This window comes from Peromyscus eremicus, chromosome 2 (assembly GCF_949786415.1).
Source record: "Peromyscus eremicus chromosome 2, PerEre_H2_v1, whole genome shotgun sequence".
Lineage (NCBI taxonomy): Eukaryota > Metazoa > Chordata > Mammalia > Rodentia > Cricetidae > Peromyscus > Peromyscus eremicus.
The window spans coordinates 137,933,298-137,958,352 of record NC_081417.1 but is presented as its reverse complement, the minus strand read 5'-3'; the positions used below and the strand labels follow the sequence as shown (position 1 = coordinate 137,958,352).

At 48.4% G+C, this 25,055-nt stretch overlaps 2 protein-coding genes across 5 annotated transcripts in view; one reads left to right on the top strand and one right to left on the bottom strand.

Annotated features, from left to right (window-relative positions):
- The window catches only part of Kiaa0319l (KIAA0319 like), a 105,276-nt gene extending 92,133 nt beyond the window's left edge, over positions 1–13,143 (bottom strand). Inside the window, exons 1-2 of one of the 3 annotated variants that reach the window (XM_059254973.1) lie at positions 12,912–13,143; positions 9,914–10,083 (exon numbers count right to left, since the gene is read on the bottom strand). In XM_059254973.1, the coding sequence (XP_059110956.1) occupies positions 9,914–10,055 (142 nt within the window). In that variant the 5' untranslated portion in view covers positions 10,056–10,083; positions 12,912–13,143. Of the gene's footprint in view, positions 1–9,913; positions 10,084–12,911 lie in introns of those variants that run through there. The other 2 variants (XM_059254974.1, XM_059254976.1) reach the window with 2 other exon arrangements.
- A 682-nt stretch (positions 13,144–13,825) lies between these two features.
- Ncdn (neurochondrin) lies at positions 13,826–23,195 on the top strand. 2 transcript variants are annotated; one of them, XM_059254977.1, is made up of 7 exons: positions 13,826–13,940; positions 14,816–14,956; positions 16,039–17,007; positions 18,361–18,602; positions 19,625–19,849; positions 20,257–20,399; positions 21,685–23,195. In XM_059254977.1, exons 1-7 carry the CDS (start codon positions 13,908–13,910, stop codon positions 22,119–22,121), a joined length of 2,190 nt encoding a protein of 729 aa, XP_059110960.1. In that variant the 5' UTR covers positions 13,826–13,907; the 3' UTR covers positions 22,122–23,195. The 2 variants fall into 2 exon arrangements, with proteins under 2 accessions (XP_059110960.1, XP_059110961.1); XM_059254978.1 differs by lacking the exon at positions 13,826–13,940 and adding an exon at positions 14,295–14,409.
- The last annotated feature ends 1,860 nt before the right edge of the window (positions 23,196–25,055 follow it).

Genomic DNA, 25,055 nt, shown 5'->3' with positions numbered 1-25,055 from the left:
CAGTACCACCCATGTGATCCCAGATTGAATGAGCACCATTGCTCTCCAATTCCTGGCTGCCTACACGCTCTGTCCAGGTTCCTTCTCAGACACCATGATGGATCATGTGTCCTTACACTGTAGGCCAAAATGAACCCTCCTTCTTCAGAGTGCTTCTTGTCAAGTGTTTGGTCATAGAAACAAGAAAAGTAACTGATACATCTGTGTAGCCAAGGGAACAGCTGACAAATCCTCAGCGAGTGGCAGACGTCTCCAATGGTAACCTAAATGTACACACTCTTAACCTTCCAATTAAGAGAGGCACACTAGCCTACTGGATTAAAAAACAAGATCCAACCACCAGAGTCTCTAAGAAACACATCTCCCTAGCAAAGATATCACAGACTAAGTGTGAAAGGGTGGAAGCCAATTTACCAAGCAAATAAAAGCCCAAACCAAGCTGGCATAGTTGTTTTATACCTGGTAAAACAGACTCTAAATCAAAACTAGAAAAGATTTTGGCTGCTTTTGTTTTTCTGAGATGGGGTCTCACTATGTAGCCCTGGCCTCAAACTCATGAAGATCCACCTGCCTCTGCTGAGTACTAGGATTAAAGGCGTGCACCACCATGCCCAACTAGAAAAGATTTTTTAAAATGCCACTACACATTAATAAAAACAAAAATTTTAAGAAGACATAAAAATTATAAATATACGTCTAGCAAATGTTGGGGCTCCCAGTTTAAACACAAAACACGAATGGCCAAGAAAGGATAGATCTTGACACAGTAAGAGCAGGTGGTTTCAATACCTCACTCTCATAAAAAAAAATAGGACATCAAGGGCCAGCAAGAAGGCTCAATGGATAAAGGAGCTTGCCACCAAGCCTGTCAACCTCAGTTTGATTTCTGGGACCCATGTGGTAAAGGAAGCCCTCTAACTTCTACATAAACACTGGTGTCCATGTGCACCACAAACATACACACAAATAAATAAATACATGTAACAAGCAAACAAAAATAGATCATACAGACTAAAAATCAGTAAAGAAACTTTAAGAAGTCAGCAGTGGTGGTGCACACCTTTAATCTTAGCACTTGGAGGCAGAGGCAGGCGGATCTCTGAGTTTGAGGTCAGCCTGGTCTACAGAGTGAGTTCCAGGACAGCCAGGGCTACACAGAGAAACCCTGTCTTAAAATAGAATAAATAAAATAAAAAGTAAACTTCAAGGCCTGAGTTACAGCATAGTGAGTAGAGTGCTTGCTTGACACAAGGCCCTGGCTGAACCCCAGCAGTGCATAAACCAGGCATGGTGACACACTTCTGCAATCCCAGCACTCAGGAGATGGGGGAAGAGGATATGAAGTTCAAGGTCATCCTCAGCTACATAGTGAGTTAGACACCAGTCTGGGATACATGATAACCTGTCAACAAAACAAATTGTCACTTTTCTTATTCAAAATCTATCTGTGACTTCCCCTTAAAAAATAAATATAAGTTCAAGTACTTTTTTTTTAAACAGTTCAATGTAAAATATGAAACAAAACAAAAGAAACTTCTGAGTTAATCTGCACAACAGATCAAGTGGACCTAAGAGACATTTACAGAACGTTCCATCCAAGAGCAAAGAAAAAATTCTCCTCAGCCAACCAAGAGAACTTTCTCTAAAACAGGCCATAAAGCAAATCTTATGAAATAACTTCTTCTATTGTAACACAACACAGTGGAATAAAACTTGAAATAATTAACAAGAAAACCACAGGTAGTATATAAACATTTAAAGACTGAACTATAGACTCTTGGATGACCAGTGGATAACTAAAGAAGTGAGAGAGGAAATTTAGAAGTTTCTCAAACCAAATGAAATGAAAGCACAACTTACAGAACTTTTGGGATACAGCAAAGCAGTTCTAAAAGGAAAGTTTATAGCTTTGAGTGCTTATGTGAAAAAGCAGAGACATCTCAAATAAATTATTTAAGTTCTTAGAAAAACAAGAACAATCTAAATCCAAAAGTAATAGATAGAAGTAAATAATAAAGGTCAAGGCAGAACACAGAGAACCAGCCAGATGCCTAGCAAGAGACAAATGGACAAAGATAATGAGGCACATATACACAATATAGCTTTGTTCAGCCATAAGAAATGAAATTACATGATTTCCAGGAAAGTGGATGGAACTGGAGAGCATCATGTCACCAGATTCAGAAAAGCAAATATCACCTGTTTTCTTATGCAGAATCTAGGTTTTACATATGCTATATGTATTATATATACTATATATATTACATATATGTAAGATATATATTTTTATTTCATATATATGTGTGTTGTATGTGTGCGTGTGCGTGCACACGTGTGCGTGTAAGGGGAATTACCTGGGGGAAGGAGAGATGGGAGTAGTAGGGAGTGAATATAAACAAGATATAATAATATATGTGTACAAAAAGGGTGTTAAAACTCATTATTCTGCCGGGTGGTGGTGGCGCACACCTTTAATCCCAGCACTTGGGAGGCAGAGGCAGGCGGATCTTTGTGAGTCCGAGGCCAGCCTGGTCTACAGAGCAAGATCCAGGAAAGGTGCAAAGCTACACAGAGAAACCCTGTCTTGGGGAAAAAACAAAAAACAAAAACCAAACAAACAAAAAACAACTCATTATTCTGTACACTAAAATATTTAATAAAAAAAGTTAAAACTCTGAACTGGTGAGATGGCTTGGGAGGGTAAAGTACTTGCCATGCAAGCCTGACAACCTGCCTTTGACCCCCAGAAGCCATGGAAAGGTGGTTATCAGAGAACCAGCTCCACAGAGTTGTCCTCTGACCTCCACATGTATGACATGGTATGCATGTGTCCATATATACATATCATAAACACACACTAAAAGTGATTTTTAAATATTACTTCATATTTACTTTTTACTGATCCTTTCAAAATTTTGTTTGGGGCTTCTCTTATGCATACATAGACATTCACATAATATTAGTTGATATAATGTATATATAAGTACATATTGGGCACAACTTCAACTTTTTTCTAGATTATAGAACATAATCAAGAAAATTTAAACCAGGGCTGGAGAAATGGCTCAGTGATTAAGAGCACTGATTGCTCCTCCAGGAGACCTGGGTTCAATTCCCAGCACCCACATGACAGTTCACAACTGTCTCTAACTCCAAGATCTGATACCTTCACACAGACATACATGCAGGCAAAACACCAATGCAATAAAATAAAAATAAATAAATTATTTTTTTTTAAAAAGGAAATTTAAGCCAAGTGTGGTGGCTCATGATTATAATCCCAGTGCTTGGAGGCTGGGACATCAAGTGCTTCAAGGTTAAGGCCAGTCTGGGTTATTCAGTCAGTTCCAGGCTAGCCTGGGCTACAAAAGCTAGACCTTGTTTCAAAGAAGCCCCACAGCAGAACCGGGTACATGGCTCATTAACAGAGCACTCACCTAACACACACAAGCACTGCAGAAAGAATGGGGAAGGGAGAGACGGGAAGAGAGAGTTGGAGCCAGGCCTCGTGACACAGGCCTGTAGTCCTGGGGTACTGAAGCTGCCACTGAGTCAAAGGGTCAGACGTTCAAGGACTGCCTGGGCTACAGAGGAGGTATCTGTGGACAGCCTCTCTGAAAAAGATTAAAAGTGAGGCTTCTGGGCATGTCAAGCAAGAGTCCTTGTCACCTGGCCACTCCCACCCCTTCAGGAACTGCCCTTCCAGTAGCAGGGCGTGGTTCATCCACATCCTCTGCACCTTTGCTCTCCAGTGCCCATTGCCTGGGAATACCTTCTGAGCCACTCAAGTTCAACTTTCAAAACTGCTGAGGTGTCAGCTTCTTGGAAAGGACTCCTTAGCTCTTCCCTTCACCTCTGTGGTAGTTTGAAAGAAAAGGGCCCTCAAAGGGAATGGCACTATTAGAAAGTGTGACCTTGTTGGAGGAAGTGTGTCACTGTGAGGGTGGGCTTTGAGGTCTCTTTTGCTCAAGCTTCTCTCAGTGTGAGTCAATTGACTTCCTGTTGCCTGCAAGATGTAGCATTCAGCTCCAGCACCACATCTGCCTGCATGCCGCCCTATCATGATGATAATGGACTGAACCTCTGAAACCGTAAGCAAGCCACCTCAATGAAATGTTTTCTTTATAGAGTTGTTCTGGTCACGGTGTCTCTTCATAGCAATAGAATCCCTAACTAAGACAGCCTCTAAGTAAAATGCTGCTTCTCTGGTTCCGGCAGCATGGTGCATGAAACCCTCCATCCTTTCCCTTAGCACAAAAATGTGTTTGTTTGATTTTCTCATCAAACTGGACACTGTTACAGGGCAAGGGCTGTGCGGCACTCCTTGTTATCCTCCTGCCTCATCTAGAGCCAGAGTCCTACTAAATTCTCTAATAATTAACCAGGTATGCAAGCTCCTTCTCCAAGGCAGAAGATCAGGGAGTTTCCAGAGTTGACTGCTACCGTTAGGCTTATATTGGACTCCTTGTTTTAGAATTCCAAGGCCAATTAGGTCTGTGCCCCATGTACACATAACTCTTCAGATCTACCAAGTCTTGTTTGGATAGGTTAATACAGTTCAGATTTCAATCCCATCTCTTGGTTTCAAGGGCACTCATTATGTCTCCTTAAGTTGTCTTTGTAGACCTCTACTTTTTGTTGGTTTTAGTTTAATTCTCAAAGCAATCCCCTATTGTTAATGTGTTATTCAGTCAACAAATAATTTTATACTACATTTATATGCCAAATTTTATACTTGCTTCGAATATCTCACATAAGCAAAAAGGCCATATTCCTGCTCTTAAGAAGAGATGACTAGCCCGGTGGCACACACCTTTAATCCCAGCACTCAGGAGGCAGAGACAGGTGGATCTCTGTGAGCTCGAGGCCAGCCTGGTCTATAGAGTGAGATCCAGGACAGGCTCCAAAGCTACACAGAGAAACTGTGTCTGAAAAACAAAACAAAACAAAACAAAACAAAATTTTTTAAAAATTGACTAACTACTGAGGAATTTCCAAATTCTTAGGGTCATCTCACATTTGTTTCCAAATGATAATCACCAGGTCCAAAATGCTATTCTCAAACTACATAGCAGTAAAATTATACAGGAAAAACTCTAACTCAATAGCCCACAAGGAAAGCAGGGCATCTTTCATCAGACAAATCATAACCACTCATGTCTAGCAGTAGACTTCACTACTGAGCCCAATGCAGAAATGAAAAGGAGCCAACTAAATGAAGTCAATGGGCACCTAGAGCTCTACCAGAGGAGGGTCTACTCCTAAGTGGTACCCAGGAGTGGGTGGGAACTACGGAGTTCCCTTATTTTTGGTTATTTTTTTTTTCAGGAAGAATTCATATAATCCACAAGCTAAATGATAATAGAAAACAACAACAACAAAACATCTTTTATCAGGGAGAAAACTTAAATGCTTAGGTAGAAGTTGAATAAGCACAATTAGATAATTATCAACTCAGGCTACCCAAACGGGTTTTTATTTTGTTGTTGCATTGTCTGATAGATTTCCATCTTTATTAAAAGGAAGCAAAAAAGAGAAGGAGGAGGAGAAAGAAGATGAAGAAGTTGAAGTTGTTATCCAAAAGCACTGGAAAATATAGAAGAATAAAAAGAGATCATAATACATAAACATTCAGTTATATATTTTATTTTAGATTTCTATTATGTGATTTTTTTTCCTCCATCTCATACCATTGGTGCTATAGTAAACATGTAGTTGTTTATCTTGCTTTTACCATTTAGTTTAAGATGTCTCCCCACATCTCACTCTTCTAAAGTAGAAAACACTGGATAGTATCTATACTAGCTACTCTGCTGCTGCTGCTGCTGCTGCTGCAGCTGCTGCTGCTGCTGCTGCTGCTGCTGTGATAAACACCATGACCAAAAGCAACTTGGGGAGGAAAGGGTGTATTTCAGCTTACATGTTACAGTCCATTAGTGAGGGAAGCCTAGGCAGCCCAAAGCAGAAACCAAGGAGGAGAGCTGCTTACTTGCTTGCTTCCTCTAGCTTGCTCAGCTACCTTTCTTATATAATCCAGGCCCACCTCCCTAGGGATGGCACCACCCATAGTGGGCAGGACCCTCCTACATCAATTAGCAATTTAAAAAAAAAATCCCTCACTGACTGGCCATAGGCCAAGGTAATTCTTTAGTTGAGGATCCGTCTTCCTAGGTGATTCTAGTTTTGTGTCAAACTGATCACTGAAATTAACTAATACAATATCCATCACATAACTATGCAAAACATTACTGTTATTGGGCAGGCTATAGCAATGTTTCACAGTACAGAATAAACAAGTATTGATGAATGTACTTACTCACAACAACTATCTAAAGATATACTTAAGATAAACTTTATATATATATATATTTTTTTTACATTTATTTATTTTGTTTGTGCATATGTGTGGGTGCACATGGGCCACACTGTGTGTGCGAAGGTCAAAGGACACTGTAAGTCCATTCTCTACACCTACCATGCTGGTTCAGTGCTGTCAGGCTTTGTAGCAAGTGTCTGTCTCTCCAGCCCAGTCATCTGTTTTTCTGAGACAAGGCTTCAGTCTGTGGTCAGTATGGCCTGGAACTCACAGCAATTCTTCTATTAAGATTACGTTAAAGAGCCAGGCGGTGGTGGCACACGCCTTTAATCCCAGCACTCAGGAGGCAGAGCCAGCGGATCTCTGTGAGTTCAAGGCCAGCTTGGTCTACAGAGTGAGTTCCAGGACAACCAAGGCTACATAGAGAGACCCTGTCTCAAAACAACAACAACACCAACACACACACACACACACACACACACACACACACACACCAAAACAAATAAACAAAAAAACCCAGAAAACAAAAACAAAAAGACTGCACTACAGTCATGAATCACCATGATCACCATGCCTAGCTCTTAATATATACATACATACATACATACATACATACATACATACATACACACACACACACATTAAAGCAAAGGTTTCACTATGTAGCTTTGACAAACTCAGTTTATTTATGTACGTGTGTGTGATTTGTGTCCAAATGCACACATACATAAAGGTGCCCTCAGAGACCAGAAGTTATTGACCACCTGATATAGGTGCTAGGATCCAAACTCAGATCCTCTGGAAGAGCAACAAATGCTTTTTGTTGTTGTTTTCAAGACGGAGTTTCTCTGTGTAGCCATGGCTATCCTGGAACTCACTCTGTAGACCAGGCTGGCCTCAAACTCACAGAGATCCACATGCCTCTGCCTCCCGAGTGCTGGGGTTAAAAGCGTGCGCCACCATGCCCAATGCACAACAAATACCTTTAACCACTAAGCCATCTCTCCAGTTCCTCCTAATTCCCCTACCAAAAACAACTCTTTTTTTTTTTTTTTTTTTAATTTTATGTGTTCGAGTGTTTTGTCTGCATGTATATATGTGTACCACTTGTATGTCTGGTACCCACAGAGGTCAAAAGAGTGCATCAGATCCCCTGGAACTGGAATTACAGTTGGTTGTGAGCCACCACATGGGTTCTAGCAAACAAACCTGGGTCCTTGGAAGAGCAGCCAGTGCTCTTAACCACCGAGCCATCTCTCCAGCCCAAAACTCTTGAAAGGGTAAGAAGTCAAGGGCTATGAACTTTTTAGAACTCCTGATATTTATGCCAAAATGTTTTCTGTTCCAATTTTCTAGCACTATTTGGGGGCTTAGCTGTACTATTTCTTCCTTTGCTTTGCAGTATGGAGTTGAACCCAGTGCCTTTCACATACTAGTCAAGTGTTCTACCACCAGCCCAGATCCAAAGCCCCTAGATATTTTCACTTTTATCTTCATCAGGCTAGATTAAAAACAATGTCTTATCTAAATCTGAAATTCCCCCACAACTCTACTCTTAACCAAGTATAAGTGAAAAACACAGAGACTCGGAATCACTTTTCCCTCCCCTTGTGCTCTGAATCTCTCAAATAACCAGCTTCTTGTCACGGTTCTGGGAAAAACAACAACTTTGGTCCTCCAAGAACCACCTAAGGTCAGATGGCATCGGCAGAAGAGAAAAAGGAAACCAACAACAACAAACAAGCTGGGTTAGGGTCTTGCTCCGCCATGTGACTTCTTGCTATGTGATTCTAGTAAGCCATTTTGCATCTCTGGGTCTCAATTTCCTTATTAATACAATGAGCATAAATTATCTGTTCCAGGGTTATCATAAAAATTAAACGAGAAGGTATGTAATATGTCTAGAAACCTGGTAGAGGGTTGGTATACTTCCAAAGAAGTGATTTTCCTAATGTGATGGTACTAAATTAATTACTTAATTCAAATTATCTTACATAAAATGATGCCCAGAATTAGTCAACAAAGCTATCATCTTCCATAAAAAATATCTGGGTCAGCTTTCTATCAACTCAGTCTCCACCACTATAATCATGAAATCATCAGCTACCACAGCAAGACAACAAAACCCACAGTCAGTGATACTAAAATTGCTAAGTACAGTAATTACTTGATTCTCAAGATCATAATGACAGAAATCTTCATAGCCGTCAGCACACAAGCTGAATAGTTAGCCAAAACAGCAGTCTCTACAGCAGAAGGCTGGTCATTGCCCAGAGGAAGGGCATACTCAAAGTGTTTCTCATAGTGCTGTTTTCTCACAGTCCATACTTGAAAGGAACCATGTCAACAAAATAACTCAAAGGGTAAAGACAGAAAATGGTTTGGTTTGGTTTGGTTTGGTTTTTCGAGACAGGGTTTCTCTGGGTAGCCCTGGCTATCCTGGAACTCACTCTGTAGCCCAGGCTGGCCTCAAACTCACAGAGATCCGACTGTCTCTGCCTCCTGAGTGCTGGGATCAAAGGCATGCGCCACCACTGCCAGGCAAGAAAGAGTATTTTGAAATTTGTCTTTTGACATTTAGCCTTCTTGGCACTAACTCCTGACAAAAGGCTCTTAGGTGAAGTAGTCTTGAGGAGGAAAGTATACTCTGTGAAGTCTATCAACAGGGTTCCTTCCTACGAAAAAACAACAACAAAACTTGCTAGATGGCTCAGCCTAGCAAGCCTGACCACCTAAGTCTGATCCTCAGAATCCACGCAGAGGCAGAAGCAGAGAAGTGGCTCCATAAAGCTGTCCTCTAACCGCCACACACACCATCATGACATGTACATACAGCACCTCCGAAACAAAAATAAATAAACCAACTTGTTACATGAGATTCCACCAGGCATGGTGGCTCATACCATTAATATTAATACTCAGGAGACAGAGGCAGGTGGATCTTGGTGAGTTTGTAGCCAGCGTGGTCTACATATCCAGTTCCAGGCCAGCCAGGGCTATACAGTGACACCTTGTCTCAAAAACAAAAACAAAGCAAAGTGTGGATTCCTCCACACTTTCCTTAGGAAAGCATCATTTCTTAAGCAGGTATGTTCACATAGCATTACACGCTTTTACCAGATACTCTCTCAAGTCAAACCATGAGGCAGATCTTATATTTCATCAAGGTAAGTCAAGTGAGGTAAGAGGATCATGAGGTCAAAGCCAGCCTGGGCTACATAGTGAGAGCCACTTAAAAAATAAGAAACCATTAGGTAATGTGCCCGGGGCCTCAGTCATTACATGACAATGTCCAGCTCCAGGACCCTAATCTACCCAACTCTGAAAGGTTTTGTTTTGTTTTGGCCATTCCACCTTTATAAAATGACAAAATGAATGCCAATTCTCCCTTATGAGAAAAAATCCAATTCATATCTTGATTCCAACACAAAACAAACCCAACAAGCAAACACCCACCAAAATTATGACATCCCTGTCAGCCGGTGGCTTTTCTGCCTTCTGGTAGGGCTTTAAAACCAACCTAGGAACTCAGGATGAGGACTGTTTTCAAGGGGGGCAGGGCAGAAGAGGTTCAATCTTAGCTCTCAAAAGTGATACCTGTTGACAACCACAGAGTGCTGAGACAGAAGAAAGCGTAAAACAGGTACAGGCTTCTTAGCGGCTTCACTGATGTCTGCCAACAATATCCTGGCAAAATCCAGGAAGCAGGACTTGGCTTGACTCCCAGCCTCTTCTCCATGGCCTTCCAGAGAGGCAGAACCAGTACACTAGAAAGACAGAAAGAAAAGAAATTATACGCCAAGTAATTAATAATTGATTCCTGGAAATGTGGAATGCTAGAAAATGTGACAGATCAGGAGAAAGAGAGATTTCAAGTGTCTTTCAATGTTCATCCCTGCCAGTAAATTTTCAGCCCGAGCTTTGGCATAGCCTATAATTATCAGTGTAACAACAGAACGAGAGATATAAAATGAATCTGCTGTTAAAGTGAAACATTTTCTATTCCATTATTGTCTAACAGCAACTCTATGTGACAGCATGGGAGGGAGCACCAACCTGAGAAAGCAGCTTTGATTTTCCACTTCTGCTAACTGCTCTGTGACTTTGACCAAAGTGCTTGTTATCTACGAAGAGGTTGGACTTCCTCTAACTAATCATGATTATTCGGTCCAGCCTTGCTATGGTTTTTTAGTTGATTCTCTTCAGGCACAGCAATTACTGTCCAGTTTGCTACTATCCCCACCATCATTATCTTACACTCTTCCATTATCTGCCGGATCCAAATCATTTGCAATTCCTGTCTTAAATTCTTGTCCACTCTCCTCGTTTAATTCTGGCACTCTGCCTTCTACTCTGTAATCTAGTGGCTGCAGGACGGAGGGGGTGGGGGAGAGGAGAATGACGCTGATTTTTCCAGAAGTTTCTTCCCTCTTGTATAAATCTTGACAACATAGGAGTTGACAGGGTTTGAAAAGCAATTTAAAAATCTGTTGGCTAATCATGGTATCTTATACCTGAAGTCCTAGCTACTTGGAAGCCTAAGGAAGAATTACTTAAATCCAGGACTTCAAGGCCAGCCTAGGTAATATAATGACACACTGTCTAAAAAAATTAAAAATCCTGTGTTGGCAGTAGTAGTGGTGCGTGTCTATAATCTCAGCACTTGGGAGGCAAGTGGATCTTTGTGAGTTCAAAGTCCAGCCCAGTTTACAGAGCGAGTTCCAGGAAGGACAGCCAAGGCCACACATGTCTCAGAAAATAAAAAATAAGAAATAAAAATATTCTTTCTAAATATGAACCTGTTATCCACATCTGGCAAATGGCACAGGTTGACAACCCTAACCCTCACCTCCAGCCAGCATACAGGAAGACCAGAATTGCCTAGAATGGATTTCAATGCCAATGTCAGGAAATGGAGAGACACAAACATACCGCTTCAAATTGAGACAATGTCTTTCACTGAGCCATAGGCTCATTCTCTCCTACCTATTCCTATTTCCAGTTTTTCTGTACTTGTACATTAGGGAGCAAGGAGCAGAACAGAGGTGTATGGCCACAACCACATTCAAAAGATTATGAAATGTAGCCTAAGAAAGTACACCCAGGAACTTTTCCAGCCTCCGAGGATGGAGTGTGGAGTATGTGTGTGAGTGTGTGAGTATGTGGCTCTTACCCAACACATTTCTGCCTACCACAAAAGGATTTGAAACTAAAGGTGACTCAACACCTGTCATCAATATCCCGGCAGGTGGGTGGGAAAAGCAAAAGAGAAATGAATAGGCTTTGAAAACAGGAGTACTAAACACCATTGGACTAGCAAACTCATTAGAAGTGCAGGAGAGAGGCAGAGCTAATTTCATTTGCACTCCCAGCCATTTATTCAGCTGAAACCTACAATTGCCTACAGGCACAAATCACTGCTAGGGTCCAGTTAAAGGCTTGCTGACCAGAGTCAGGAACAACAAAACACCACTAAGATCCAAAGTGTTTGTTATCAAATCAAAGCGTGACAGCCCAGAGAGAGAACACACACCCCCACAACACTTGACAAATGAAAATCTAGAAAAGCTCCCAGCAGTTCTGGCATTTAGGGCGTTACAAGTACACCCGAAATAAAAGCACTCTGCTGCAGCAGCTGTTCTGAGAGAGCAGGGGGTAATGTTTACTTAATACTTCAGGTTGATGGGGGAATGTATCATAGTTCAGTCTGTCAGCTACATACGTGGAACTCCATTTATGTACACAGCGATAAGATATGTTTGAATAACGACAGAGCACGTCTATTCAGCGGGTGTGAGTAATCAAGAATAAAGCTTTAAGGGGGGAAAAAAAAGTCTTACATATTTGAGAAAGTTACAGAACAGACTGCCATGAATAGCTTTGCTTATATTTGCAGACACTGTTTTCCAAATAGCTGAAAAAATGAACAGATTGTTCCAGGAGGTCGTCTTTCCAATTTGTTCCTAGTTTCCAGTCTGTTAATCACAAGAAAGCACAAGGCGTGTCGGCCAATGTGCCTCAACAGCATCCATTGTCGGTTGGGCACAACCACCATGAGGTGAGAGCAGGCAAAGCCTTCCTGGAACCCCGCCTGAGATTTCCTATTTTGATTTCCTCCACTTCGCACTGTGCTCCCTGCAGCCACTGCAGGACCCTCTAAGGGGCATCATTGTCAAAATTCTCAAGGAGGCAGGTTTCGCCAACGTGCCCAACCCCGCCCCCTTTATTCTGTATCAACTTTTTGTTTTTTTCTTTTAATCTCGATGGGGAGGCAATCACACATCAGAGACTGCAACGGGGGCGAGGCTGCAGAGGTCGAGGGTGTCGGGACCGCAGCGCCTGGAGCCTGGTCTGCCAGTCTGTCAGGGAATGGAGGGAGCTGCCTGAGCAGGCCTGAGCCCCAAAGCGGGTGTTCAGCTTGGGACTCTTGGTACCTGCAAGGCCAGAAGCAGCTGACTTGCCCTGGCCGGGCCAGGAGCGCCACCTCCGGGTCCCAACACCGGGCCAGGGTACCCCTAGGCATCGCCCGTCCCGCCTCTGCCCCCACCCGAGCTCATGGTCCTCGGCCTGGCAGCCAGCCGCCCCGGCCACCTACCGGGGCTCAGGGCCACACAGAGGGGTGCCGGCTCTCGGCGGCCTCCGCCTCCTCCCGGTCCATGGGCTCGGGGGCCCCAAACCTTCTCTCCCCTCACGCAGAGGAGGAGAAAGAGAAAGAAGGAAGCGCTGGCTCCCCACCCGGACAGCTCCCTCTTGCCTCAGCCTCCCTGGACAGCGACCGCGGCCGGAAACGCCGCCTCCTCCCACCTCCCGGGGCTCAACCCGGAAACACACTCTTCATGCGGAGCCAGCCCTCCCGCCCCCACCCTCTCCGGAAGCGCAATTCCAGCCGCGAGCCCCGGGTGGGAGGAGGGGCAGTGCTGAGGCGAGAACTACGCACAAGCGAGGACGTCCGGGCCCTCAGCCTTTCGCCTCGAGCCCTCGCGGGGCGGCCTGCACCTCGCCTTCTTTGCACGAGCACCGAGGCCCCAGACTCGGGCAATGCCCACAAGCAAGATGGCCGCACCGGAGGCAACCCCCTACTGCTTAGCGCCCTGCCGCGCCATTGGCCAGAGTGCGGAGTGAGGACAGCGCGGATTGGTCGAGAGAGATGCGGGGGTGGGGGTGGAGCTGTAGCAGCCTGGAGCCAAGAGTGGGCAACGCGGCGTGAGCAGCGGCCCCAGGCTCCCGGAGCATCGCGCCCGGAGAAAGACTTCGCCGCTCGGGGCCGCAGCCTGGTGAGCTCAGCCCCCTTCAAGCCCTCCCCTGCATCTCAGCCGGAGCCTCTCCGAGCCGGCGCTGATCGATGCCGAGACTCCCCGGGGACCCTATCGCGACTCCATCGCGCCATATCGCGACATCATCGTGCCCTGTCGAGACTCCATTTTTGTCACAGCCCCTTTTCAGTATTTATCTATCTATTCTTTAAAAATTTGCCCTATCATATTTGGGGGCTGTCCCCCTTCATGTCGTGATTTCGCTGTGATCTCTCCGTGACATCACCGCGCCATCGTGAAGTGTGATCTCATCGCTGCCCTGTCGTTCGACTTCATCAATGTCGTGTTGTGACCTGGCTGCGGCGGGACAGGTGGTGACCGCCAGGATCCCTTCTCCCCTTCTCATCTCTCCATCACAGCAGCCCCGCTTCGATTATCCGGCTTTTGGAGTCTGTTATCCTGAGACCTACCTGACCCCCTCCTTCCTTCTCCAGCCAGTGCCGGCACCCACAGGCTGGTAGCGGGATGAGCAGGGAGAGTACAGGGAGCACAAGGGGTTAATGCTGCTGCTACTGCAGCTGCAGCTCCTGCTTCTGCAGCCTATGCAGCCTCTGCCCGAGGGAGGGAAAAGAGAGAAGGCAGGGAGGCTGCGGGGGCGATTCTGAGCCCTGGCTGGAGAGGTGGGTCCTCAGGGGAGTCTGAAAAGCCTTCTCTGGAGAGCTTGCCTTATCACTTCTGCTGAAGCCAAACTACTTTCTCTGGAGAAGGGAGGGGAAAGGAACCCTAGAATGTCCTTTTCTTCCTTGTCAGCGTGAGTCCGGATAATCGAACTTCACCCGTGTACGTCTTCATTCCTCCCTGTCTGTCCTCACCACTCACTCCCCATGTGCCTCCTGGAGAGAGATAAAACCCGGCATCTGGCGCCAGGGGCTGCTGTACAGTGGGGCCAGCTCCTTCCCACTTCTAGACTGGTGAGGAGAGCTGTCCAACTGAGCAGCAGCGTGCATGATCCTCATTTCCCACTTTTCTGGAGGTGACCTTGGACCAGGGTCCCTTCTTCATCCTAGAGAATTTGCAGGTCCAGCCTCTTAAAGGGGCTCCCCCAAGGGAGGTCAGTCATGAGGAAGCCACCCTTCCAAATCCACCCTCCCCTCCCTCTGTGCTAATCCCTCCCTACATCCTCCACTTCCACCCCCGCCCCGCCCCTCCTCTGCAGAGGGATGCTCAGTCCCTCTTGTGTTCACAGTTGGGCAAGGCGGGCATCATGGCCTCGGATTGCGAGCCAGCTCTGAACCAGGCAGAGAGCCGGAACCCCACCCTGGAGCGCTACCTGGGAGCCCTCCGTGAGGCCAAGAGTGACAGCGAGCAGTTTGCAGCCCTGCTGCTAGTAAGGACCTGGCTGATAATTGGAAGGTGGGAGGGCTGGACAGGAGGGCCCCCCAAGAATGGGGTCAGCAAGTCCCCAGGGATATCTAAGTGGTGTTAGCAACCTAGAGGCACCAAAAAGACCCAAGATCTCTCTACCTTTGTACTCTTCTCCCTTGGGAATGGGGAGTGGGGGGAGCAGAGGTGAATAAGGCTGTGGTACTGGGTCCATGGAGGAGGCTGCCTGGATTTGCTTTCTGGGGCGTCCCAGAGCAGATGGGAGCTGACTCATAGAGTAACAGCAGCAGGTTGTAACTAGTGCAGAGTACTTGAGGGCTGGGGTGGCTTTTCTTGGACCTGAAAGAGTAGCAGGATTAGAAGTAACTAGTGACAGGTTCTAGAAGATGGCCAGAGTGGCCATAGGTCTGTTAAAAGTAAAGGAGTGGTTTGGGTCTTAGTCTGGTAGAGGACCCTGAGCTGGGGATGGTAGAGCAGGAGCTGCAGTGCTGGGGAGGGGGGGGGTGAGTTGGTGTGTGGGGGGTGAAAGGAGGAGGGAGTGCAGCAGTTGCTTGTTTGCCATGGCAACAGGGAGAAGGCTCTGGAGTCAAGGGCTCACACTGCAGCAGAGGAGGTGTTTAGGTGAAATGTAAGGGGAAATGTTTTGACATGCGGAGCAGCGAGACACAGGAGCCATTTCCCGTGAGAAGGTGGCGGAAATGGATCAGAGACTTCTCTGGAGACAAGTAGTTAGGGAAGGACCCTGAATCCGTAGAGGATTTTAAACATTGAGTTCTAACGCCCCTTGCATCCCAGGTGTGGGCATATGGATTAATGAATTAGACACTGGGTGACCATTTGCCCAAACGACTGGTTAAGGGGCACTGGACCTCCTTTCCATGAGATAATCATAGATGACAGGGATCCCAGAGGTCATACCTGTCTGTCTCCAAGGAGAAAGGAGGAGCTGGATGAAATGACCCCAGAATGGATCCCATTGCATAACCCATTGCTGCTAGCCTTCAATGCCCAGGGAACAGGAAGGGAGAGTCTTTGCTGTGTGTCCTTTCATCCTGCTGATAGTGCATTACCTCCCACCCACCGTAGGTGACCAAGGCAGTCAAAGCAGGTGACATTGATGCCAAAACTCGACGGCGGATCTTTGATGCCGTTGGCTTCACCTTTCCCAATCGACTCCTGACTTCTAAGGAGGCACCTGATGGCTGCCCTGACCACGTTCTCCGGGCCTTGGGCGTGGCCCTGCTGGCCTGTTTCTGCAGTGACCCTGAGCTAGCCAGCCATCCCCAGGTCCTGAACAAGATCCCCATCCTCAGCACATTCCTCACAGCCCGGGGGGACCCTGATGATGCTGCCCGCCGCTCCATGATTGATGACACCTACCAGTGCCTGACAGCTGTTGCGGGCACACCCCGAGGGCCCCGGCACCTCATTGCTGGTGGCACGGTGTCTGCCCTGTGCCAGGCATACCTGGGGCATGGCTATGGCTTTGACCAGGCCCTGGCACTCCTGGTGGGGCTGCTGGCCGCTGCAGAGACACAGTGCTGGAAGGAGGCGGAGCCCGACCTGCTGGCTGTGCTGCGAGGCCTCAGTGAGGATTTCCAAAGAGCTGAGGATGCCAGCAAGTTTGAGCTCTGCCAGCTGCTGCCCCTTTTCCTGCCCCCAACAACTGTGCCCCCTGAATGCCACCGGGATCTGCAGGCCGGGTTGGCACGCATCCTAGGGAGCAAGTTGAGCTCCTGGCAGCGCAACCCTGCACTCAAGCTGGCAGCCCGCCTGGCTCATGCCTGCGGCTCCGACTGGATCCCGGTGGGCAGCTCTGGGAGCAAGTTTCTGGCCCTTCTGGTGAATCTGGCATGCGTGGAGGTGCGTCTGGCTCTGGAGGAGACAGGCACAGAGGTGAAAGAAGATGTGGTAACCGCATGCTATGCCCTCATGGAATTGGGGATCCAGGAGTGTACCCGCTGTGAGCAGTCCCTGCTGAAGGAGCCACAGAAGGTGCAGCTTGTGAGCATTATGAAAGAGGCCATTGGAGCTGTCATTCACTACCTGCTGCAGGTAAGGACCCGCTGGCCTACCGCGGAGCTGGGAGTGTACTGCGTATGTACATGGCATGCCTTCACGTACATGCTGGCTGGTACTGTAGCAAGCACTCTAGGAGTAGTGTGTGGCCGAGCCTCCTTCCCTCTCCCTCCCTGCCGTGGGCCTCCACACAAGCACCATACCACACACCATATGTGCACTCCGATCACAGCACACACACACAACACAGTAACCTCCCACTCACATACACTCCCCAGTACACACACTCTACACATCACACACAAAATCGAAGCAGTCTATTCTGCTCACTCTACACCATTGTCTTACATATAAACATGCCTACATATTTATGTGTCTTACGTGTAAACTTGTAGAATGCAAGAGAAGTGGGGGGGGGGGCAGGGAGTGGCCTGGTTCCTGCCTCTGTAAAGTTTCGGCTAAATCTATTTCCCGCATCATCCCATCCGCTCTCTGTATTTGAGAGACCACCTCTTCTGCTCCGTTAGGAGTCAGGAGTGACTGGTCTCTTTAGTGGCCTGCTTCGGTCTCTGGACCCACCAGCCTTATGCTAAGCTCTGGTCTCCTATTCTGATTTAACCCAAATAGAGGTGACTCCTGACTACTTAATGACAAGTCTCCCCACCTCCCAAATTCAGAGCCTCTCTAAAGGAATGCTATTTAGCTGAGGACCCCTGAGGTTCCCCTGGTCCCCTAGCTACCTTAGAGAAGAGAGTTAGGGGTATGTGACCTGAGTCTCGGCATCAGGCATGTTGTCTGAGACCCGCTTAATTCAGTTGTCCACACTGAGGTCCCGCTGGGTGACTAGCCCCTGTGGGGTGAGTCCCTCCCATGTGCTGGATTTCAGGTAGAAGTAGACTTGGTGCCTTTGGGGTGGGGGGGTGTTTTGTTTGTTTTTTTTTTGGTTGGTTGGTTGGTTGGTTTTGGTTTTTCTGTGTAGCCCTGGCCATCCTGGAACTAGCTCTGTATAGACCAGGCTGACCTCAAACTCACAGAGATCCGTGCCTTCCAAGTGCTGGGATTAAAGGCATGCGCTGCCACTGACAGGCTCTCTTTTTTAAAGTTACATTTATTTATTTATTTATTTCTTAGACGGGGTGGAGGGGCGGTGTGTTCACGCCACAGCACACATGTAGAGGCTGGAAGACAAGTCAGCTCCCTCCTGTCACCGTGTGAATCACACTGAGGTTGTAAAGTACCTTTACCCACTGAGCCGTCTCGCTGGCCCGCAGTGCCCATCTCCGATGGGCATTCAGGCCAGGATTCCCCTCCAGTTGTGTTACTGGCGGGCTGGGCAGGCAGAGGAGGGTTTCTGGTTTGCTTCATTTCAGTGGGGTCTTGTGACGACAGGTGGGACCAGAGAAGCAGAAAGAGCCTTTCGTGTTTGCCTCCGTGCGGATCCTGGGTGCCTGGCTGGCTGAGGAGACCTCATCCCTGCGTAAGGAGGTGTGCCAACTGCTGCCCTTCCTCGTCCGCTATGCCAAGACTCTCTACGAGGAGGCCGAGGAGGCCAATGACATTTCGCAGCAGGTGGCTAACTTGGCCATCTCCCCAACTACTCCAGGGCCCTCCTGGCCAGGGGATGCTCTCCGGTGAGTTTATAGTTAGGAGTTGTCCAGTCAGACCATTCCAAAGAAAAGGGTTTCCAGGTGTGGTGCCACATGCCCGTAATCCTAGCACTTAAGAGGCTGAGACGGGAATATCTGAGAGTTCAAGGCCTAGTTGGGCTACATAGAAAGTACCAGTCTTCCAAGGCTACGTAGACACAGCAAGACCCTGTCCCAAAAAAGAGAGGAAAAAATAAAGAAAAGAAAAAGACATGGGTCACCCAGGGACACTCTGTTTCCCCTAAACTGGGCTCCCTGACGGGTCATGAACATTCCCTTAGGATTATTTCTTAGTTCTGTTTGTTTTGGGGGCGTCTTCCCATAGAACTCCTGAACTATCAAGTGTTCCTTGCCAATCCCAGATTTCTTCCTTCCTTCCTTTCTTTTTGTCCTTTTTCTTTTCTTTTCTTTTCTTTTCTTTTCTTTTCTTTTCTTTTCTTTTCTTTTCTTTTCTTTTCTTTTCTTTTCTTTTCTTTTCTTTTCTTTTCTTTTCTTTTCTTTTCTTTTCTTTTCTTTTAAGCAGGGTCTCATCATGTAACTCTGGCTGGCCTGGAACTCGCTCTGTAGACCAGGCTGACTTTAGCCTTACAGAGACTCCCCTACCTCTGCCTCCTGAGATGTGCACCACCATTCCCAGCTGATCCTCAGATTTTTATTGGAAACAGAACCTAGGTTTTCTGAGCATCTGCTACAAAGCCAGATGTTTTGCTGTATACCTCTCTAGAAAAATTTCATTTGGTCCACATAGCAAATCTGACAGAAATCTCACCCACATTGAAAAAATAAAAATGGCCAAGCTTGGTGGCTCTCACCTTTAATGTTGGAACTTGGGAGGCTGAGGCAGGATTGCTGTGAGTCTGAGATCAGCCTATGCCGCAGAATAAGACTCTGCCTCAAAAATTATAAAGGGGAAAATGATGGAAATGAGCCTCAGGTTGAGAAGTGCATAGGCAGTCAGGATGCTCTCATCTCTTCCAATCTCACTTCCTCTGTCTCCACATGCTCAGGCTCCTCCTGCCCGGCTGGTGCCACCTGACCGTGGAAGATGGGCCCCGGGAGATCCTGATCAAGGAAGGGGCCCCGTCACTTCTGTGCAAGTACTTCCTCCAGCAGTGGGAACTCACATCCCCCGGCCATGATACCTCAGTGCTGCCTGACAGCGTGGAGATCGGCCTGCAGACATGCTGTCACATCTTCCTCAACCTGGTGGTCACTGCTCCAGGCCTGATCAAGTGAGGGGCTTGGGAGAGGCTGGGGAGAGCCAGGGAAGTGGGGGGGACCACCCATCACCCCTGTCAACCTTCTACTTAGTTTCTCTCTACCTCTGGGTTTCTCCTAGTGTTAGTGTAAGCGGGTTTCAGCATAGACAAAGCTGGTACCACTCAGATTTGTTGTGTTCAGAACCCCAGGTAGCCCAGGCGTGTCTGTCTGCTCCAGCCGTCCCTCAGCTCAGCTCGTTGGCGTCTGACTAACCCAGGTGGCAGGATTGAAAGTCCAAAGTTAACACTTCACCCTGCTGCATGAAGTCCTGGCCAGCCCTGGCCCAGTGAAGCTGGAAACCTCAGGTGCCAGGTTTTCCAGAGTCTTGAGGGAGTCTCCTGACTCTCCCTCCCCCTCCCTCCGCTCCTTTTCTCCCTAGGCGCGATGCCTGCTTCACATCTCTCATGAACACCCTGATGACGTCACTGCCCTCACTAGTGCAGCAACAAGGGAGGCTGCTTCTGGCTGCCAACGTGGCTACCTTGGGCCTCCTGATGGCCCGGCTCCTCAGCACCTCTCCAGGTAGGCCTGGGGACAGAACCCAGGAGTGGACTTGCTGTGTTCAGAACCTCAGCCCTCATTTCAGAACGTGGTTTAGCAGAATTTTCTCATTGAGAAGCAATTTCTACAGTATCACTCCATCCTCCACCCCCACCCTTCCCCGAACGATAGCAGTCTCTTCCTTTTAAAGACTTTTAAGGCAAAGTCTGGTGGGTGTTCGGTACAGACCTGTTGAGAGGCACAAGCATAGGTACCTGGAATCCCTGGCAGCCTGGGAACTCTGAATCCCGGGTTTTCAAGGTGGAGCTGCCCCCACCCCGGCCCTGAGTCACAGGACCCAGTTTGCTGCGTTGAGATTTTTACCACTTAGCATCCCACCGCACTCAGTGACACGCGTCAGCGCTGCCCTCCGGGCACAGCTTCTCCCTGCCCCTACCTCCCTCTGGCTGTGTGCAGGGGGAAGGGCGTCCCCTCCAGCCCCTGACAGCCCTCAGTGTCTCCCACTTTGACCGTGGGTGTCTGCTTGGGTCCCTCTGTCCCCGCCTGTTCCCTGTGCCCCATCTGTCAGGTTGGAGGAACAGAGCAGATGCCTGGGAACAGGGTGTAATGTGCCCATACCCTCAGCTGCCTGTTTTCTGTGTGGGGATCCCAGCAGGGTACCCTACCGTGAATTGGGAACATATCTCTAAACTAGGAACCCCTTGCATGTAGCCCCCAAGGAGAGTCACCATGCTGTGGATCCAATGCTGGCTCACCCATAAACGCTACCACATTAGTTGAACAGCTTCCTGAAGATCCGAAGAGGGGGCTCCTAAACCCCTGAAAGGCAGGCAGGTGGGCCAGAGCTGGGTCTCTGCTCACCATCCCCTTTGGCGCCCTCTTCTGGCTAGAAGTCAAATTAGTTCATTCTCAGCCTGGTGAAGGGCGCTGGGCCACCACCCGCTTGGGTCTCTGCTGTGGAAACCCCGAGGAAGGTTCTTACATCTGACATGAAGCTTACTCCCACCTCTTGTGCATTTAGAGGTCTTGATGATGCAGTGTGCCTAGATTATTTAATTCCCATAAAAAAAAAAATTGCTAAGATTGGCATGAACTGGTCCCATCTTAAAATGAAGAGACTGAGACCCAGAAAAGTTGAAACACCCAGTGTCACACTGTAAGTATCAAAGGTAGGCTTTGCACCTAGGCCATCTGAATCCAGGTGATGCTTCCGTTCTCTGAGCGAGTCCCCCTGGGAGGGAGTGGGAGGCACTGGTCCCGTGTTGGGCCTGTCTGGTTCATGCCGCTCCCTTCTCCATTCTTCCAGCTCTCCAGGGAACCCCAGCCTCCCGAGGTTTCTTCGCAGCAGCCATCCTCTTTCTGTCACAGTCCCACGTGGCACGGGCCACTCCTGGCTCTGACCAGGCGGTGTTGGCTCTGTCCCCAGACTATGAGGGCGTCTGGGCTGACTTGCAAGAGCTCTGGTTCCTGGGCATGCAAGCCTTCACAGGTTGTGTGCCGCTGCTGCCCTGGCTGGCCCCTGCCGCCCTGCGTTCCCGCTGGCCACAGGAGTTGCTACAGCTGCTAGGTAGTGTGAGCCCCAACTCTGTCAAGCCCGAGATGGTGGCTGCCTACCAGGGTGTGCTGGTGGAGTTGGCGCGGGCCAACCGGCTGTGCCGGGAGGCCATGAGACTGCAAGCAGGTGAAGAGACGGCCAGCCATTACCGCATGGCGGCCTTGGAGCAGTGCCTGTCAGAGCCCTGAGGGGCATCCAGTAGGGATTGACCCAGGGGCGGGCAGCGAGGGAAGGAGGGAGGAGGCATCTTCCCTGAAGCCCCCAAACTGGACCCCTTCTTCAGACTCCCCCTACAAACACCCCAGCTTTCCGGCTTTTCTGAGGGCTAGGGCATGATGCCCACCTCTCAAGTATAAGGAACTGCATCCTGCCCCCAGCCCCCTTGGGGCAGGGATTGGCTTGGAACAGAGGTTGGCCCCGCCAGGCCGGGGAAGGTTGGAGCAGCCCCCAGAAAGAGGGCAACTAAGTGTCATTATACCCAGTGTCTGGCTCCCTGACAGGAGGGAGGTTCCAGGGTAGGAGCGGGCTGGCAGGCGCTGACTGCCTCAGCCTGTGTGCCCTGCCGGCCAGGGCGTGGCCTCCCCAAGGCTGTGGTGCCCCTTCTGGCTCCCCAAGGTTCGCGCCCTTTAAATTGGCCATTTGGTTCTTGCCTTTGGTCCTCCTCTTGGACAGAGAGCAGGCTCAGGCCATTGACATCGCAGTTCTTCCTTTCAACTTTAGTGACCCAGGGTCCGAGTTGCCCCCGTCCTTCCAGGGCAATTTGGAGCAGGCGGTGGGGGGTGGGGAACCTCCTTCCACCTGCCCTTCCTTGAGGGGACCCAAGACCCCTTGGTCCCAGGTCTCTTGAGCTTTTGTGTCATGTTGCAGCAGAGTGAAGATGGGGTTGGGGGTTATTTATTTTGCTTGTCCTTATCCCTGCTTGGACACCTGAGCATCAGATCCCTGTGTCCTGGTGCCATCTGGCCTGGCTGGAGCCGGGAACAGGAGGTTACACCGCCCTAGAATCCGCATGTTTTCCCAGTGATTGCACTCCACTGCCACCGTGGTGCCTGGCTTCAGCTCCTCTACCCCAGTCCCCCGCTAACACTCCTCTCTGCAGGGAGACGCGCCTGGCGGCTCCAGCAGGAACTACCTTTCTGAACCCTTGGAGACCCGCATACACCTGACCCCCTGCTTCCCCCTCCCCCCAGTGCGTTCTGTGATCGCCAAGTTCAAAGCTGTGCACATGTGGACACTCAATAAATGTTCATTGGTGATGAGAAGCTGCCTTTCAGACTTAACAAGCTCACCTTTCTCCGCTCAGCATGTGGCCTTCTAAATACTTAGCAGGTGTCCTTATTCAGCTCCGCCAGGAGCTGGGAAGAGAAGCACCATAGCTCTGGTTTTACCTGCAGGGAAGTCTTAGACACACCCTGCCCCAGTACAACACGTTCATCAATCCAGCTGTTGACAGGGCTGGGCCTGGCGGGCACTCAGAAGAACTGTCTCTTTGCAGCACCTTAGTTGCAGGGACATTGCCAAACCCTCCAATTAAAAAAAAAAAAATGTTAAGCCAGGTGGTGGTGGCGCACGCCTTTAATCCCAGCACTTGGGAGGCAGAGCCAGGTGGATCTCTGAGTTCGAGGCCAGCCTGGTCTACAAAGCGAGTTCCAGGAAAGGCGCAAAGGTACACAGAGAAACCCTGTCTCGAAAAACCAAAAAAAAAAAAGAATTGTTATTAGGGTATGTGGTTAAGGTGGGGTGCATGTGCCATAGACTCATGGAGGTCAAAGGACAACTTTGGAGTTAGTTTTCTCTACCTTGTGTGGGTTCTGGAGATAGACCTGGAGTCACCAAGCTTATGTGGCAAGTACCTTTACCACTGAGCCATCTCACAGGCCATGTTCCAGCTTCTAAAGAAATCAGAAATCCTAATTTTTATTTGGAATCCAACTCAAACATTGAAAACTTTATTTTCAATTAAGTCACTATTGACCTAACAAAACATGGAAGCCAAGTGTGGCTTTCAGGCTACCAACGGTTGACCTGTGTTCCATGCCAACTGAGAAGAAGAAGGGCCTGAAAGGGCAGGAGGGAGGCCAGGTACCCTTTGCTATTCCCACCTGGAGCAAAGCTGTCAGGTTGGAGCCAGAGCAGCTCCGGGTCTGTCCTGGGTGGGTCTGCCCTGGGTGGGTCTGCCCTGGGTGGGTCTGTCCTGGGTGGGTCTGTCCTGTGTGCAGGCCCCATCTAGCCTCTCAAGCCTACACTGAGTACATCCTGTTGCTTACACAAAGCAAGAATACTCCTTTGAAAACTGGATTCTCAGGTAAATAGAAGACAAAATAACCTGCACACAAGTGGCATACTATCCAGAAGACAGATAATAATGTAACACAAAGATATTCACAATCACGTCTATGGAGGTCCAAACAAAGTGTGCCTGGAATCTCGGGCTTCCCAGCCTTGCTCAAGCAAGTCCGGAAAACTAAATACTGGCACTGTAGACCAGGCTGGTCTCAAACTCCGAGATCCTCCTGCCTCTGCCTCCTGAGTGCTGGGATTAAAGGCGTGCGCCACCACTGCCAGGTGATACGCAGCATTTTAAATATGAAGTCATGCTGAGGGGACAGGTTTTGGAGCAGATTAAGTGGAATTCCGGTTTGTATTTTAGAAAGATGGCTGGGCTGCCAAAGGAACCCTGGAGTTGGCTGGGTGCGATGCATGGCTATAACCCCAGCACTCTGGAGGCTGAAGCAGGAAGGAGATTTGGGAGCCAACTTGGAGTATATAGCAAGTGCAGGAAGAGTGGGTGGGGAAGGGAGCAAAGATGGACTACTGAGGCAGGGGAGCTTGGACAGGAGGCAATAAATCTGAACTAAGCCAGTGAGAATGGTATAGGTGGGAGTTAGGAAATAAGATTTAGAAATTAATTGTGAGTGAAGAGGAATAAAGAACAGGAAGCCAGAGGTTCTTAAATAGGACCATTGTGTTAACTGTGGGACCACTCTGTCATGGAAAACATTAGGAGAGCAACAGGCTTGTGAGGAAACCTGTTTGGTAAATGGTTTGTGTTGCTCAGGGAACATCCAAGGAGTAGTAGTTCCCCCCCCCCCCCCCAGCCCAGAGTGTGGAAAGAAGTCTGG

Coding starts and splice junctions, on each gene's coding strand:
- Ncdn (XM_059254977.1), top strand. CDS start 13,908: ATGTCGTGTTGTGACCTGGCTGCGGCGGGACAG. Junction 18,603..19,624: donor TGGCCAGGGGATGCTCTCCG/GTGAGTTTATAG, acceptor CCACATGCTCAG/GCTCCTCCTGCCCGGCTGGT. Junction 19,850..20,256: donor ACTGCTCCAGGCCTGATCAA/GTGAGGGGCTTG, acceptor TTTTCTCCCTAG/GCGCGATGCCTGCTTCACAT.